Source organism: Anser anser (assembly GCF_964211835.1).
Source record: "Anser anser genome assembly, chromosome: 2".
NCBI classification, from domain to species: Eukaryota; Metazoa; Chordata; class Aves; order Anseriformes; family Anatidae; genus Anser; species Anser anser.
Window position 1 is genome coordinate 131428048 of NC_139721.1, and position 16834 is coordinate 131444881.

Sequence of the window (16834 nt, forward strand, 5' to 3'; positions counted from 1 at the left end):
GAGCACAGCCATTCACTGGGAACAAAAGCCCCTACAGTTCCAGCTTTCATTGGTGGTTTCTTTTTTCACTGGGCATAAGCCAGACTCAAACTGTTGGAGGGGGGAAGTAACAGGCACACATAAGCCACTATTTATTTTTGATCCTCATACAAGACACCTGATACAAGCCAAGATGAAGAGAAATCCAAAGATTCAGCGTACAAGCATGGGAACTCACAAGAGTGAATTTCGAAGGGATGGCAGAAAAGGAAGGGGGAGGGTGGAAATGCATGAATTCGGTTTCCAGCTAAAAGGTCTCTCCCTTTTTTCTCAGGTGAATGTGCCATTGTTGCTACACAGAGATACGGAGAGCTCTGGCGTTCTGTGCTTAAATCACTTTTTTTACCTAAGTAATTTCAGAAAAAGGACCTTCCAACAAGAGAACTGATTGCTGCTGGTGAGAAAACATTTCTTATTCCTAACTTTCCTTTGATACAGAAATGAGTTTTGGCTGACAAATGCATTACAAGACTAGTTATACCAAAAAAAAAAAAAAAAAAAGACAAATGATAGATGCTTAGAAATTAGTTAGCAAAATATATGTTCTGATAGAGAGATGAAGGTGATTTTTATGGTGTTGGCTGTCATTTTTTTTTTCTGTACTCAGTTTAACTAACATTGGATCCTGTAGCATCAAAATTTCAGAATATTGAATTTAAACTGCCTCCAGCTACAACTCCATAAATTACCCCTCCAAAATCCTGTGGATTTTCAATAGGATGGTAATCAATTATTTAAGCTTCAGATAAATAATCATGTGACTTGGAGAGATTTACACTTTGATTTTTTGTGAATACATTATGAAAGACAGAACTAATTCACACATTCCATACTTGATTTATAGTGACATATCAGGTGCGATTTCAAAGCCATAACTATTTATGTTTACATAGAGTATTAACAGGTTAATATAAATGCTATATTTTATTATTAACATTTGACAGATAAACTAATGTTAAAGTCGTTAGCCTTCACATAGAGTTGCTTTAAAAACTGAGTTGTCAAGAGTAGTAGTACACCCCATAGAAGTGGGGTATAATGATCTGCTTTTGCTGACTCAAATTAGTGGTCTGCACCAACATAGTGAAAATTTGAATGGAGTTTCTATTCCCAAAAATTTCTCATCCTGCAAGCGTAGCTAAAAGTTATAAACTTTCCTTATGAAACACTGGAAAACTTTATGTTTTCTTATTAAAATTCTATAATGTCCAATCTTTAAATTAGTATGCAGAATTAATAAGCTCCAAAGGATGTGTCTTTCTAAAACTCACTCAATAATAGAAAGGATGAACAAATTTAAGGTGGAAGGTATGTGAAAGAAAGAACAACTCTGATGCCATGTTGGGGGTGAAAGGGAACTGTGATGGACAAGTCTGAGGAGAATAAATATTATGAGTGTATTAATTATTTTAACATTTGGGGGAAATTTCTTCAGAAACACAGAATTGCAACAATAAGATGATACTTTTTTTTTTTCTGTTTCTTAATGTGCATTTCTGTTTTCCAGTCACTTGGATAGAATACTTTTTTGAGTTTGCCAGTTATTGGAAGCATTATTTGAATTTGTTCACCAGCAATTGAACTGTTAACAGTGATGTTAGTGGTGTTGGAGGATTCATTAAAGAAAGGATAAAACGTGCTGCACTTTTTATGCCTTCAGGTCCTGAGAAGCGTGAAGCATTTTGTTTTGCCAGTGCTCAGGGCTGTAATTCCACCTAGATGTCACTACTAAATTCAAGTTTGAAATTTTCTTTATAAATGCAGGCAAAAGTGCTTTGGGGGATTTTGTTTCTTTGTTTGTTTGTTTGTTTTAATTTTATTTGTCTGTTTAAGTCACAGCACTTTATCAGCAGGTCATTCTGGCATCTCCTAAAGCTCAGCCTTTGAAAAATGAATCTCCGGTGAGAATCAGCAAGCTGACTGGGTGATATCCTGGGCTACACAGATTACATTTTCTAACCTAGTACAAATCATTGGATATTGCCCTGAACATCAGAGTTTTTATGTTTAAAGACAGCTGTACAGGGCAGAAAGAAGAGTTATTTATTCAAAATATTTGGCTTTGTTTTGCCTCTCCTCAACCATCACTTTTGTTCTCTGACTTTTATCAAGACCAGAAGTTACTGAACTTCTTATAGTGATCTTGTCAGGAAGAGAAGCAATCACCTTCAGAATATGGAAGCAGACAGGAACATTGGTGGATAGTTTTATTAAGAAGAATTTGAGATGGAAATCACTTTTTAAATGCCATGAAGAATAGGGGAAATATTTGAGTTCTTGTTGTGAGAAATAGTTGGAAATCAGAATATTTGTTTGAAAATTATCTCACAAGATAGTGACTTCCTGATAATGCCCTGGTTCACAAAGTTAGGCTTTGTTTTCCAGTTTCCTTGCTGCACTGAAAAGGATCAAATAATGCTCCATTCAACATTGGCCTTGCCCCTCCTGCTAATTGCAGTCTCATCAAACCTTGCAATGGCAATCAAAAAGGAAAAAAGAGCACCTCAGACACTGTCAAGAGGTAATGTATATTTCCTGATCTTACCATGTAGATCCGGAAATGTTTTTATTTAGAATATACCTGAAAGAATATATATACTTTCTTAGGTGTGATTCTCTAAGGATAAGTGAAACACTAAGTAGTGTATCTTTTTCCTCCATGTCATTTCACTCCATCAGTTTGTTCTTAAGGATATGTCTGAGGGCCTCATATAGCCTCTGTAATTTATGTCACTCATAGTGACCTAGTAGAAGCAAATAAACTAAATTGATTCTCTGAAACCCAGCTGCACTTGAAGAACTGTCAGTGAAAAAATATTTTTTCAGATGCCTGTTAAAAGATAATTTGATATGGTAACTTATAGCTACTGAAACATAATTTCATAACTTCAGTTTCTGTGCAATTTTTTTTTTCTACAGATCCATTTGTATACATAGAACAACAGGTTGAGCCATTTGTGGCAGTTTGGGGATGATCTTTCCTTTTCATTTTCATTTCCTTATTAGCAGATATTCACATTTAAAGGATTCTATTGTGGTTCATAATTTTCAACCTGGATGTTAAACGAATATGCTATTTTAAGTTCTTTATTTAATCAAGAAAAAATGAGTGGAAAAATAGCTTGCTGAGGTCTTTTCCTCTTCTCAGTCTTCCTTCTCCTTTCAGGCCCATTCACCCCCCCAAAATTTCCAGCTCCCTCCCTGAGCTCACTGCAAGCTGTGCAAAACATGCAGACCCCACGACTCACATTTGAATTCTTCCCATACGAAGCCTTGGCAGAGCCCTGCATTCACACAGGTGCCATCAGAGGCCAGTTGCTCGGGAGGCATCTGGGCAGCAAAAGGAAGTGTAGGAACAGAAGAACTGTAGGAATTGTACTGAAGTTGTAAGTTATTCCATATGGCAAAAAACAAATAAATAAATACAGGGCAGTCAAAAGGCTTCATAAAATACCAGGAACAAGGATAAATGCTTTTCCATATGAAAAAATTTGTAGATACAAGACAATATTTTCTAATCCTTGGACTAACTAAAGAGAAATGTCAAATCACTTTTCATAAGTAGTATCCACGGAGAAAAGTTATACCCAATCTGGTGTCTATTGCCTATCTTGCCTAGATCAGAATTTATTTTTCCCACTCCGCCTAAATGCAAAAAATAATAATAAAAATAAAAATAAAATTAAAAAGAAAAAGCAAGAAGTCAATTTCATTGTGTCAATTTTGAAACAAATTATCACAGAAAGCAAGTGTCAGTTTTCTAATTCTGGTTTATGGGATTTTGGGATACTGCAGAGCCTTGAGAACATTACATGTAATTTTCACAGATCAAAAGGGAATACTTAAGCATGCTGTAAAATGACCCCAGCTGACTTCTCTGTGTGACTACCTACGTCAGCAGTTGATTTCAGCCAGGGCTGGGAACACACTGGTCAAGAAGCCAGAACCCCACCATCAACCAGACAGACCTGAAATCAATAATACTTTCCTGAAAGAAGAGATGGCCTAGTAGCCTCACAAGCAATTGTCCCATGAGAAGGCTAACAGTAAATCTCTGCACAACCAAGGCTGGACCAAGCACTGCCCAGACACTGCAAAAGAACAGGAGACTTAATGTGGTCCATACCCAGAAGCTATTCTGCCACATGCAGTTCCTGTGAAGGCCTTTGTGAACAGAGGTGACACAGCCCAGGAGGCAGGGACATTCTGCATTGTTTCTGACATCTTTGGGGTACAAAGGCCTGAAACCTAACAGTCTGCTTTTTGAGTTCAGTGCTTCAGCTATGGATGGGCTGCAGTGCTGGTGATTCATTAGGATTCTGTTTTGGAGGAGATTTTTATTTAACAGACATTCTTTTATTAAATTATTTAATTTAATGAAGTACTTGCAACTCCATGGATTGAAATTTGTGACTCAGGAGTTATGTTTAAAACTATGTATTCTTCAAAAACTATTCACATTAAAGTTAATATTATTTGACTTTTCATATTTTATTTTTCTCTCTCATTTTTATAAGCCAGCTTTCTTTTTAATCCCCAGCATCTACATTAAATACAGTGCAGACAATATGAAGAAGAAATATGAAGATATAAAGAATTTTGTCACTGATTTAGGGACCTCTGAGTATTCAGAAAGAGATCTAATGAGTTTGCCAAAGGACTTGAACTGGGTACAAATCCTCAGCCAGCTGAGGTCTGTTTTTTAAATATCCCAATGCACCTATCAGCAGATTTAGAGTTTGTATATCCACAGTGTTTGGGAATATTTGACTGGAAAAAAAAAATCCCATTTGTTTACAACTACCAATAAATGTCAAAAATGTAATTTCTTATGAGTTACTTGCCTGGCCACCAGTTAACCCTTTTCTTATATTTCTAGGGTGGGGAGATGAAATAACCTGGGTACAAACTTATGAAGAAGGGCTTTATCAAGCAAAGAAAAGGTAAGAGATTACCAAATAGTTTTGAGACAAAGTTGTTAATCAGATGGTCATGCCTGAACACACTGTAATGAAACAGAACAAAGAAACACAGTCACAGCTGATTTGCAGACCACTCACTCAAATAAAACAGATTTTCTGCATATAAATAAAAGCAGTTGTAGCGATCTTATTAGTCTGAAGCAACATTAGGCCATTAGGCAAGTCTGCTTTGAACACTGTCATTTCTTTGTGGAAAGACGACACTTTCAACAACAGCAGTGTTGTCATTTGAATAAGCAATGATAAATAGACATAATAATAATGAAGTTTTTGTTTGTTTGTTTGTTTTTTAATGTATCATGGATCTCTGATTTCCTCCTCAATCAACAGCTAGAAATCAATTATATTTGTACTTGCATGGTGACCTACCACAATTTCTCACTATCCTGGTAGGACCAAAAGTTAAATGAGTCATTCTCTGGGTTTCAGCTGAAAATATATTTGAGGATTCATAACAATACTTATTTAAATCACTATTAATCACATTAATTTTAGACTATAATAACGTAGCACAATATATTGCTAAATTTAAATTTAGCAAATTGAAATTTCAGTTTAGCAATATTTTGTGCTACACTATTATAGTCTAAAATTATATTTATATTATAGAAATCCCATCTGGATGCCTACCTGGGCAACCTGCTCTAGGGAACCTGGTTTGGCACAGGGAATGGACCTGATGATCTCTTGAGGTCTCTTCCAACCCCTACAGTTCTGATTCTGTGAAATCAAATTTTTTAAAGTAAATGGCAATCAATTTCTTGTACCCTGTGAAAATGTCTAGGAACTGAACAGTTCTTGACAGTGACTGCAAATCAAGCATTAATAACTCACTGACTGAACAGTAACACAAGTTGAAAAAACGTAGGAGAAAATGCATAGAATTGTTTTATGTTTTGACATCCAAAGAATATAAAACTTTGATACTCTATAAAAACATTTACCAAAATAAATAAATAAATAAAAGTAAAAGGTACAGTACATCTGATCAAGACAGCTTTAAAGAAAGAAAGAAAGAAAGAAAGAAAGAAAGAAAGAAAGAAAGAAAGAAAGAAAGAAAGAAAGAAAGAAAGAAAAAGAAAACACTTTCCATAGGGAGCATTTTATGAGAAACCTAATTTTATAAAAATTATTTCATTCCAGTTTACAGATTATTTTTATTTTAATAATCATGGAGAATTACACACCTAGGCAATATTAAATATCTCTTCAGTACTCATAGTTTGATTGTATATTAACTGGGAATGAAATGATTCTGACTCTGTGGTATCTCTCTTGTAGAATCTTTTGCTTTAGAAAAACCATATAGACAAGGAAACTCTGTTTCTCTACTTTCTTTTGTTTCCTTTGTCTCTTTTACAAAAAAAGCCTGTCATCCCTTACAGAATGCCCATATGGTTTTCCTGTGAGTTAACATAAGACGCAATGCAATTTGCCTTTTCCAGTCTGCTAGTAAAATCATCTATTTATGTACTTGTCAAATTATCTAACCACATGTTTTATTATTATTATTAATAAAGTAACAAACCACTGATGGTCATTCACCATTTGGAAGACTGCCAATACTGCCAAGGTAATTTTGATTTTTTTTTGAGTGTTAAATTTTTGTAAACATAATACATACAAATATCTATATATTTACCTTGTACTTACAAAAACTTATTTAAAGAAATAGGTATATGAAATTGTAGTTGAAAAGCTAAGAATTTATAACTACTTTTTTACAAAAAGTACACTATGAACCTACTAAAAAAAGAACATAAAATATTCAACACTGCTGTCCTTCTATCCCTGTTGCAGCACTTGTCAGTTTAAATTAAGAGTAACATATTTGCTACTGACTCATTGAACAGATTTAATATTGTTTGGCCCTCCTGAACGGGTAACTAGAGAAGCAGACAAGACTGCTGAAATTGATCTAACAAGAATTTTCTGAGAATAATGCACTTTTGTCAAGCCGAGACATGGTATCTGTTGAAACTACAGGCTTCATAAATAACAGAAGAGAGCTTCCATTTTCATAGCTGGGAGGTTGCACAGACATGGGTTAAAAAAAAAAAAAAAGGCTGTGACAGAGCCCTGAAGTGTCTCCTCAGGAATGTGAATCAGCAGTGACAATGTGGCCAGTCTCCAGTGCCCAAACACAGAAGGAAAAGCAGTGTTGGAGATGGACTTCAAAATGCTCATGTCTTTTCTAGCACTGAAGAAAGCTTTTGCTGAAAATGAAGAGGTACAAGAAATGGCCCAAAATAACTTCGTTATGCTGAATCTCATGGTATGAAAGGTTTGGGGAGATTTGACAGGTATCACTATTTGGCTTGTGTTTTCTCTTTCTAAGTCTTGAATTTTTCATGCCATTTTAGCTAAGTACCTCTGGCATTTCAGTTACATGCACATATATGCATTTGTGTGTGGATATACACACACAAGTAGTACCTTTGGTGTTTCTGTCCTCTGGTATGAGATTGTTCACAAGGGGCCCTACTCCAGGAATAGATATTTACAGGAATATTTTAATAATTAGCTTTAATTTCTCTGCCAGCATGAAACTACAGATAAAAACCTGTCACCTGATGGACAATATGTGCCTCGAATCATGTTCATAGGTAGGTACAATATTTATGCATCTTTTCAAGGTATGATTTCTGAATCTATGCAAGTTTTCTCTTCTGGGGACATCAAAATGAATAATTTTTTAAAAAGAAAATAGCTCAGAACTTGTCATTACCATTAGCCTGGAATTTGGAAGACCTGAGTTCAGTTCTCCCTCTATCGGAGGCTTCAGCCCCAGGGAACTTCCTCAGGTTACAGATATGTTCTGGGGGGTACCTTGTGCTTGGGAACAAGGTGCCTAAATATCTATTAGCATCTGGGCCTCTGTTAACCATTGTTAGCTCTCTGTCTTTTTTGCTAGCACTGTTATGTGATAAAGTTTGCTGAAAGCAGTCAAATACCTAACAACGTAGATGTCCATAGTGCAGACATTACCACAAAGTCAATGGTCAGTGGAGTCTAAGTAATGATTTCTTGCATCATAAAGTTGACTTCTGGAATAAACCAAATGAATCGTGCCCCACAGTCCACATTCCTTTTTGCTGACTGTGCAGGGAACCTAAGGCGGCCAGCTCTGGCATAGCATCCAAAGTTAGGTGGGATGAAGTCCACACTCAGACAGAGCAAGGTAGCAACAGGAGTTTGATGATTAATTAACAAAAAGCTTGTAAAGGGAACCTGTTGAGTAATGTTCACAACAACTTGCTTTCACAATAGAAACATTAAGAACCACAAGATCTTAGCTCTGAAGGCTCTCGGTAGGTCATGGTAATATTGCATTAAGTCTGCATCACCTTCACTATCAGTGCATCCAAACTGGCCTCTCCCAAGGTAACCCCAGAACTTGTTATACAGGATATTTTTCTTTAAATATGGATGAAATGCATGCGTAATCAATCCCTTAAAAATACCTGCATAATATAAAACTGAGCTCTAGCTTTTGTTCAGGATTTCTCCGCATAAAGAGCAGTTGGTTGGAACAGAGCGTAACGGCCTTGTAATTGCATGGCTGATGAAATCAGGACTTCTCAGGAACAGGGCTGTCAGTGCTGCACCATGGCCATCGCCTTCAGCTGTTGTGGAAAGCAGTGATTAATACGGTTACTTTTTCAGACCCATCTCTCACAGTAAGAGCTGATATCACAGGAAGATACTCTAATCGGCTATATGCTTATGAGCCACAAGACATACCATTCTGTAAGTGCCCACTTTATGGTGTTACTTTGCATTTCACACTGTAAGCAGCGAGATACACACTAATCCCAATCATCTGTGCTTGAGAATCAGTTAGGATCTCAAAGTAATGAAAAAAGAATGTGTGTGAGCATTTACAATCATTTATAATCATCTAACCTGTTCTAGCAAGACACTTTAGCCCATTTGTAGTAGTCCCACTGAATTTACTGGGACTACTCAGGTAAGACAAGTTGAAAGAGAGTTATGTGAGAACAATCAGGACCAGGATCTGAGCAGTTTGCTGGAGAGTGGTGAAAGTCACTATGGCTCAACTACAATATAGTATCCAACTGCAATATGTAAACAGCTAGTGGTGGGAGGAAAACAGAAAAAAAAAATGCTGGTGGTTACCTGAGTACCACCTATGACCCATATTTCAAAAAGGAATGTGATTTTTCAAGTTGAGCTAGTCCTTACACTATACCATCTACCTGACACCAGTGCAGTATCTCACCGCAAATGTGCATGTCACATCTGATTACCAGGTTTGCTGTTGAGAAGTAAAGAAGTTGAAAGTAATCTTGTGAAATCCCTTTAAGTTAAACATTTTGATTCACAAAAGTTTTTGCCTTCATCTTTAGCATTCTTATGCAAGAATTTTTACTATGTACTATACAAAGCTTTAAAATATAATGTGACCCTGAATAAATTTTATAGTGAATAATTTACTAATCAAACTAAATTTTCTTAATTGTACAATGCATTTTAAGTACGTTTTACTGTTCTTATTTATTTTTCTTTCAGTAATACAGAACATGAAGAAAGCATTACGTCTCATTCAGACAGAACTGTAACAAACAGTGAAATGATCATAGCCTCTACAGTGTGAAGCTGCACCAGGATATCCAATATTTTAAAACATTTTAGTTAACCTTTCTGTCTCTACTAGCATTTTGAACTCTAACCAAGCAACTTTAATATACCAGATTTCGTAAGAAATATATATGCATGATTTGGAGAACAAACATAAAAAGGCCATCATGGCCACTTGGGAAACAGAAGAAATCTATCAAACACTTTGAAGTTAGTTTTCTGAATAATTGAAAGTGATGGTTTAAGGTGCAGCAACTTTGAGCTGCATTTTATTAATTCAACTATAGCTTCATTGTCAGCTACAACTTCTGACCAAGAGCTATAGACAATCTTTTTTTTATGTCAATTTACAATTTATTATGTAATGTAATATCTACATCTCAGCTCCTAATTTTTATTTCATGTAGCTTGTAAGTCTTTAGTGTAGCTCAGATTTACATGCTTATTTCTCATTTGTTGGCAAATCAGACAGGAAGGCTCTTGCTATAGATTTTAGAATAGCTAATATAGAAAAAAATCTGAGATCTAGGCTTAGCTTTATTCTGTGTCTTTAACTATTATTCTGATAACTGAAAACAGAACATATATATTATTCTGAGCATGTGGTCTCCATGAAGTGATGATAATCATCAAATAACTACAGGCTTTGCCATGATAAAAATACAGTGATGCAAGAGAGATTGAAGGAGATAATTCCAGAACTCCACACCTGAGGCCAAGTCATGCTTGTAAAGCCTGATATGGAAAAAAGGAGCAGGCTTTTCCTAGCTCTTCTAAATGTCATGTAAGGCATGTGAAGCTCATCACAGGCCATTCCTTCTTCTGCAACATCCCAACTCAGACATCATGGTGGAAGTGTAGTGAAGGGATCTGTACATACAAACTCTTCTTCACAAAACCACCATGTGGAAGGGCAGGCACCTATTTTAAGTAAAAAGCTTAAGTCAGTCGAGATAGTTTGTTATCCCAACAACTTTCTTTTTCACTAGAGCAAGATGGTAAGTCATTAATCTGCAGGAAAAGCAAGTGTGTTATGTTCCGTACAAGAAACCAGTGTCACTTACCTGTGTAACCTGCCGTTTCCTGTGATGCTGCCTAAAAGCACCTATGAAAGATGTGTCCTTTGCAAGACATCTATGCTAATTTACAATAATGAGTAATAATTCATCATAAATTAGTTATATTGTGGCTATCTATGTCTTCATAGTTATGTAAAATTTGGATACAATAACATATTCCAACAAAGTGGTCATAAGTGGTTGGTAAAATCAGAGAAAATAATCTTGTTTAAGTCCTTAACGGTATATTGTCTTCATAATCTGTTAAATGTTTCTGTTTTTGTTTTGTTTTTTAACCTGTGGGAAAATGCTAGAAACAAAATTAAACTGATGATCACATTCCTTTGAATTGTGTTTAGTTCTGATCATTTCTGTCCAAATCTACTTCAGATTTAGTAACATTTCCCACACTGTAGGCACATCCTCTCCTGAGCACACCAGAGATGTTCAGGAGAAAGGGATGTGAGCTAGCTGCCAGACATGACACAAGATAGCTACGGCAGTACTTTCAAAGTAGGGTCGAGAGAAGCTTTACACTGGAGAGTAGCACAGCACAAAATAACTTTGGAAGTGCTGGCATACCGTAGATTCAAAATATTACCAAAAAATTAGATGTAAAGTGGTAGGTCTTTACTGTCATTTTGCAGAGGATTTTTTTTCCCTCCATATATTCATTTTCAAGAACATTGGCCAAGATCTCCCAAGATGACAGAATGGCTCAGGTTGGAAGGGACCTTAAAAGATCACCCAGTTCCAACCCCATTGCTCTAGGCAGGGATGCTGCCTGCTGGACCAGGTTGCTCAGGGCCTCATCCAACCTGGCCTTGAACACCCTCAGGGATGGGACACCCACAACCTCTCTGGGCAACCTGTTCTAGTGCCTCACCACCTTCTGAGTGAAGAATTTCCTCATAACCTCTAAAATAAATCTTCCCTCTTTTATTTTAAACCCCCAGAACCCCCAAGTCCTTCTCAGACATTGGCTTGAAACAACTCCTGCTCTAACTTGGGTAGGAAAACAAATGTGAGGCAGTTACACTATCAGCCAATGCCTGCTTGACCTATTTAAGCTTCAGAAGACAAAGGTTTCAGGCTCTTGGTGGGTATTTAAGGCAAGGCTGTACTTTTGGAAGTGTCTGTATGCCTAAGCCTTCATTCCAGTGTGAAAGAAAAACCTTCAGTTTCAAACCTGGAAAGCAGCTGCAAAACAAAACTGTCGGCATCCCTTCAACTCCAGTAGCTTTGTTCATGGTATTCTTGCTTCCTTGCCTACTACTACTGTGCCACTAGATACAAAGATGAGTGTCAGCCATAAAAGGCTACCTTCGTGGACTATCCTGTTCAGTGCAGATACTACATCAGCCTTTTGCTATAGGAAGGGTATCCTCATACACGCAAAAGCTGAAGAGCATAAATATGCTGAGGGATCCTTTGGGATTATACAGTGGATGAACATTTTAATTCCTCTTTCCTGTAAGATAAATAGACAACAGCACAAAACATACAGCCCAAACCCAGGGATGACAGCATTTTTGTGCTGATTGTTGTCACTGCTCACACCCACGTTACTATAACAGAGGGAAACCACAGACGCAGTCCGGTGTCACAGCACAGTAACTCAGTGGTCCCAACTCAGTGCAAATATGTAGTTGAAATTATAACTACACTGCTTTTAGAGAATTCTTTATCAGATAAAAATGCAAGTTAGTTGATATAAAACAAGACTGGTTTGCTTAACTGAATGGAGCATAATTGCAAAAACAACAGAATTCACAGCAACAAGGTCTTACTTTTACAATTTACACAGTCAAAGTTATGGAGATGAAGGGCGGCCCTCACAGCTGGTGACTAGCTAATGTGCAGGAGATGTTCCTAGATACAAGGACACACTGGAGTCTCTCTGAGATCAGGTTACCAAAATTCAACCCACATCTCATATCTGTGGTTGTCCTCAGACAATTTACAGTTTTGAGAAATCCAGATGTGCAGCCTTGGCTCTTTTTTTTTTTTTCTAGAGATAGCATATATTGGCTCTGCTCACTCAGTCAAAATCAGATTTATTAATTTTTCACTGCTGATAACAATTGCTAATAAAATACATACTTGAATATATTTACCTTGGCTGGCACAGGCTTAAATGAAAATAGATAGTATTGTCATGCTTCTCTCTTAGCATCTGTGATGCAACAGGTAGCATCTCAAGTTAGAAAACTAGATACTCAAAACAAATACATCTTAGTCCCTATAGAAGCACCAGACTCCTGTATTTATGCTGCTTCTGCCTAGCTACGACCAGATGGGTGTCAACTTTCTTGATCTGAAAGTTGTATGCTAATTATTATTTTACACAGACTTCTGCATGCCTAGGGATTACATTTGGGTCACTTTTTGTGTAGATCAATTCAAAAAGTTTGTGATTCATGACTACACTCCCGAACTCACCTTGGCTCAGTGATGCTAAACTCCACAGTCTCGTCTCACTGCTGTAACAGAAAATAAATGGTAGAATTATCAATTATTGGCATTGTGGAAGAAACAATTAACACAAGTTCTGGACCCTACTGTCCTTTTCCTTATTATAAGGAATATTATAAACAACAAAAAACTCAGAACAATATACAGATCATTGAGTTTCATTCTAGAAAGAAAGTTAACCTGTGTATATACACTGCAATGCTTGTGATTTTGACATTCGAAGAAAATCAGGATCTATTTCCAAAGGTCTTACAGATACAGGCTACATCTGTAATGTAGAACAGTATTTTCCACTACAGAATTTTTTGACAGCTTTGATGCACCACCCATCCAAGCAGACAGCAACCACTTCCCAGAAATATTACTGGCACAGGAATCCCTCTGTGGCAGATGAGATCTGCTATGCCAAGTGGCCAAATGGAATTCAGCCCTTCTCTTTGACTTCTCAAATCCCTATAGACATCAGGCTGAAACGTGTAGCCTTGAGAAAACAGGAATAAATTTTTGTGATTCTTAAAGATTCGAGTGCAATCCTTTTGGTGGAGCTAGATATTCAGGTAAAAAACACCCTGAATGTTGTGCAACATTTTTTCTGTTCACAGCTTAGCTCAACATTCATCCGTAATTTTACAGCTGATACTATCTTTCTGCCCTCTCTTCCTTGGAGATTATCTGACCTGATGAAACAGAAATTCAGATCTGAGATTAAATTCTTATTGCTCAGGGACAAGATAACATTTCTGTAACCTGTGCAAGGGCAGACACAGCATGATTCTTTCCCCCTTTTTCCTTTGAAATAAATGATTCCTCTTCTCTGCTGGCATGCCACAGTATTCACAATATTAATGGGCAGATCTTTATTCATGCTGTTTACTTCCATTTCTTAAAATAGATTGGGAAACTGTTCCTTTTGTTTTTTGTTTAACCAGAATTAAAACAACCAGCTTTACTTGACCTCTGTTGTTCAGTTTAGAGCTAAAGGAAGAGAACAAAAGACAGAAAATGTGAGTGTGAAACCAGTAGCTATTTTAAACAGGATGAATTCAATCATAATGTAAGGACCTATAGCTGAGAAAGCCCATCTGTGTAGCTTATGTACTTTATAGAATTCATAATCTTTATATTATATGCATGGATGCTAATATTAACGTGAGTGTAGTATCACCTATGGAAACAGATATTTCATATAAAAGACTTCTCTGATTTCTGCCTTTGCTCTGACCACAACATATTCTGGAAAGCGAACTTTATTGCCACTTGTTCACATATCCATACCTATTTCACTGCCTGGACTTATCTGTTGTAATCAGACCAAGGGTAGTCAAACAAACGTGGACTTAACGTCAGTGAGGTGAGGCACAGGAATCTGTGAACCGACAGAACAGGATCCTCCCCTATGTATCCGTCTCAAAGCAGAAAGGCGTTGGCTTTTCTAGGCAGATGGCTGATGTATTGGTCTGCAGAGCTAAAACATTTCCCAGTGTGCAAATATTTGCGAGGGACCAGAACAAAAGAAAAGCCACCATAACTTTGTGTACCGTGGAGACAAGAGACTGTGGGACACCTCAGCACTTAAATAGCAAAAGTAACATTGTCTTGCAAAATAAGACTGATATACAGTGGATTGGTTCATGTACTACACGTGTTCTTGCCAAAGGCTGACACAGAGAAATTTCCAAATGCTGAGGTGTCCTTCACAGGACTGACCAAGTCATGGCTGTGTTTCCTTTTCTTTCTTCCTTTGTTCCAAAGGTTTGCACAGATCCTCAGAGTGTGTGAGATGGAAACAAGAAGTCCCCATGGCAATTAAAATGTCCATAAATGCCAATGAAAAGGGGAGGAATATTTATTTCTTCAACAGAAAATCTCCAGAATTAACAATTCAAATATTCATACATTTTCCTTACTATTCAAGGTGCTCATAATATTCATCACTTACCATGTTGGGTTGCTATTGTGCACTGTAAAGTAACTGACCATGTGGATCCATTTCAGCAGACATTTTTCTTTTAAAAGGTATCAGATTTTTGCTTAGAACCCTTTAGAACAACAGAAGACACACAGCTATATCCTTTATCTTTGTATAATAAGAAAGAATCCAAATACAGTGGAGCCATCCTTCAGTTCACACTGACATATCAAGCACTGCATTTCCAAATTTCCCTATAATTTCAACTCCAGGTATTCTTAAGTAGATATTCATCAAGTCACCCTTTGTATATATGTGACCTGTATGAAAGAGAGAAAATGCTATATGTGACAGTTTTTCAAGGTTATAATGCTCTTGAGAAAACACTCCTCTATTTTTGGTGCTCGGATTTGGTTATGGCTTCAGGAAAGAGCCTAAAAATACTCTTAAAAGATCTACCATGTCTTCTTTTTTTCCATGTACACTGAGGGTCATTCATTACAGCACACCCTGGCTGCCAGTCCCCAGTAGATTGTTTGTAAAAGGCTGGCACACAGGAAACCATTCTGCTATTTAGTACTCAGCCAGCTGGGGAGAACTCAGTTCATAGGTATATATACACTTCTGTCTTCACTGCTTATGTCCACACACAGGGAAGATGACAGTGACTGACTAGAAAAGAAGCTAAGTTAAGGTCTACTGTACAGGATAGAAGAAAAGGAGCCTTGATCTGACAAGATGTTTTTGTTGTCTTTGTTGTTTCAAGCCTATAAGCAGGTGGGGCTGTGATTTTACACATTCCTTGAACATTTCTATCAGAGAACCATGAAACAAGCATCTACAACTTGGAAAACAGTTCCACATACAATATACTTCACTGTTATCAAATATTTTCACATGTACATACTCCCTGAGACAAAATCTCACCCTAATAGAAAGAAATATTCCCTCATGGCCTAAGAGGTTTTAGTTCTCATTAATTTGTATACTCTTGGTCTTAATGAGAAAAAGACAAAAATGCCTAGATCCTATAATGAACTTCCAACAGGCCTGAATGACTTCAAAGATTCAGTGCAGCTGTTACACTAAGCCTGGAAACTCAATCTTTTCTTCCTTGGAAGAATGCCCTTTCTTATTTACTAACCAAACAAATTAATCCATAGAAAACCACACTCTACTGAAAACATATTATGGTTTGTTCTGCTTTCTTCAACTAAAGATATGGGAGGTGGAACACTCCTCTAAAGAGAAAGCAAGCTTTGGAGTTTTTTTTGTGTATAAGAGCCAAGCAACATTTTTGTTAATTTCTAATAGAGATTTTTAAATGAATAAGTATTCTTTCTTGAAATCATTCTAGAAGGCTACCATGCAAATGTGAGCCCGTCTTAAGTGCTTATGTGGTGTCCACTATATTAACACCATCAGGTAGGACTACAGGTCTTCTCAGAGATACATGAAGGCTGCCTTTCCTGACCAAATGTGTTGACTACAGAGTGAGTTGAACTTGTACAGCCTCAAGTACAGCTATAGGGCATCTCTGGAGTACAAAGGACCAGACAGCTTAGGCGTTAGGCAATGCTGTTATCCACAGGCAGGTATGCTGCCTGAAGGTTGCCTATAATAAATGAGAAGTATTCAAGAGACTGATAGATCTTTTGGTTATTTACCCTGAAAAGAGTCACAGGGTCTAAGGATGTTTAGTTATCCGTGTTTTTATACAGAAGTAACTAAAACATTAGCAGATTAAGATCACACAAAAACCATGTAGC

At 36.9% G+C, this 16834-nt stretch overlaps 1 protein-coding gene and 1 long non-coding RNA gene across 3 annotated transcripts in view; one reads left to right on the forward strand and one right to left on the reverse strand.

The window, feature by feature from the left end:
• AGR3 (anterior gradient 3, protein disulphide isomerase family member) lies at positions 1–11030 on the forward strand. Of its 2 annotated transcripts, XM_083825991.1 has the most exons (9): positions 88–197; positions 314–436; positions 2425–2560; positions 4919–4982; positions 6542–6594; positions 7220–7296; positions 7564–7627; positions 8688–8771; positions 9555–11030. In XM_083825991.1, the coding sequence occupies exons 3-9, from the start codon at positions 2455–2457 to the stop codon at positions 9602–9604; spliced, it is 498 nt and encodes a 165-aa protein (XP_083682117.1). In that variant the 5' UTR covers positions 88–197; positions 314–436; positions 2425–2454; the 3' UTR covers positions 9605–11030. The 2 variants fall into 2 exon arrangements, with proteins under 2 accessions (XP_083682118.1, XP_083682117.1); XM_083825992.1 differs by having other exon boundaries at positions 1–436.
• Positions 10407–16834, reverse strand: part of LOC310895128 — a 22405-nt gene continuing 15977 nt past the window's right edge. Inside the window, exons 2-3 of the long non-coding RNA XR_014580471.1 lie at positions 13124–13164; positions 10407–10544 (exon numbers count right to left, since the gene is read on the reverse strand). This is a non-coding gene — a long non-coding RNA (uncharacterized lncRNA). The remainder of the gene's footprint in view (positions 10545–13123; positions 13165–16834) is intronic.

Excerpts from the sequence above, each read along its gene's own strand:
- AGR3 (XM_083825992.1), top strand. The coding sequence starts at position 2,455 with ATGCTCCATTCAACATTGGCCTTGCCCCTCCTGCTAATTGCAGTCTCA. Across the intron at positions 2,561-4,918 it reads ACCTCAGACACTGTCAAGAG|GGTGGGGAGATGAAATAACC; the intron begins GTAATGTATATT and ends TTATATTTCTAG. Across the intron at positions 4,983-6,541 it reads CTTTATCAAGCAAAGAAAAG|TAACAAACCACTGATGGTCA; the intron begins GTAAGAGATTAC and ends TTATTAATAAAG.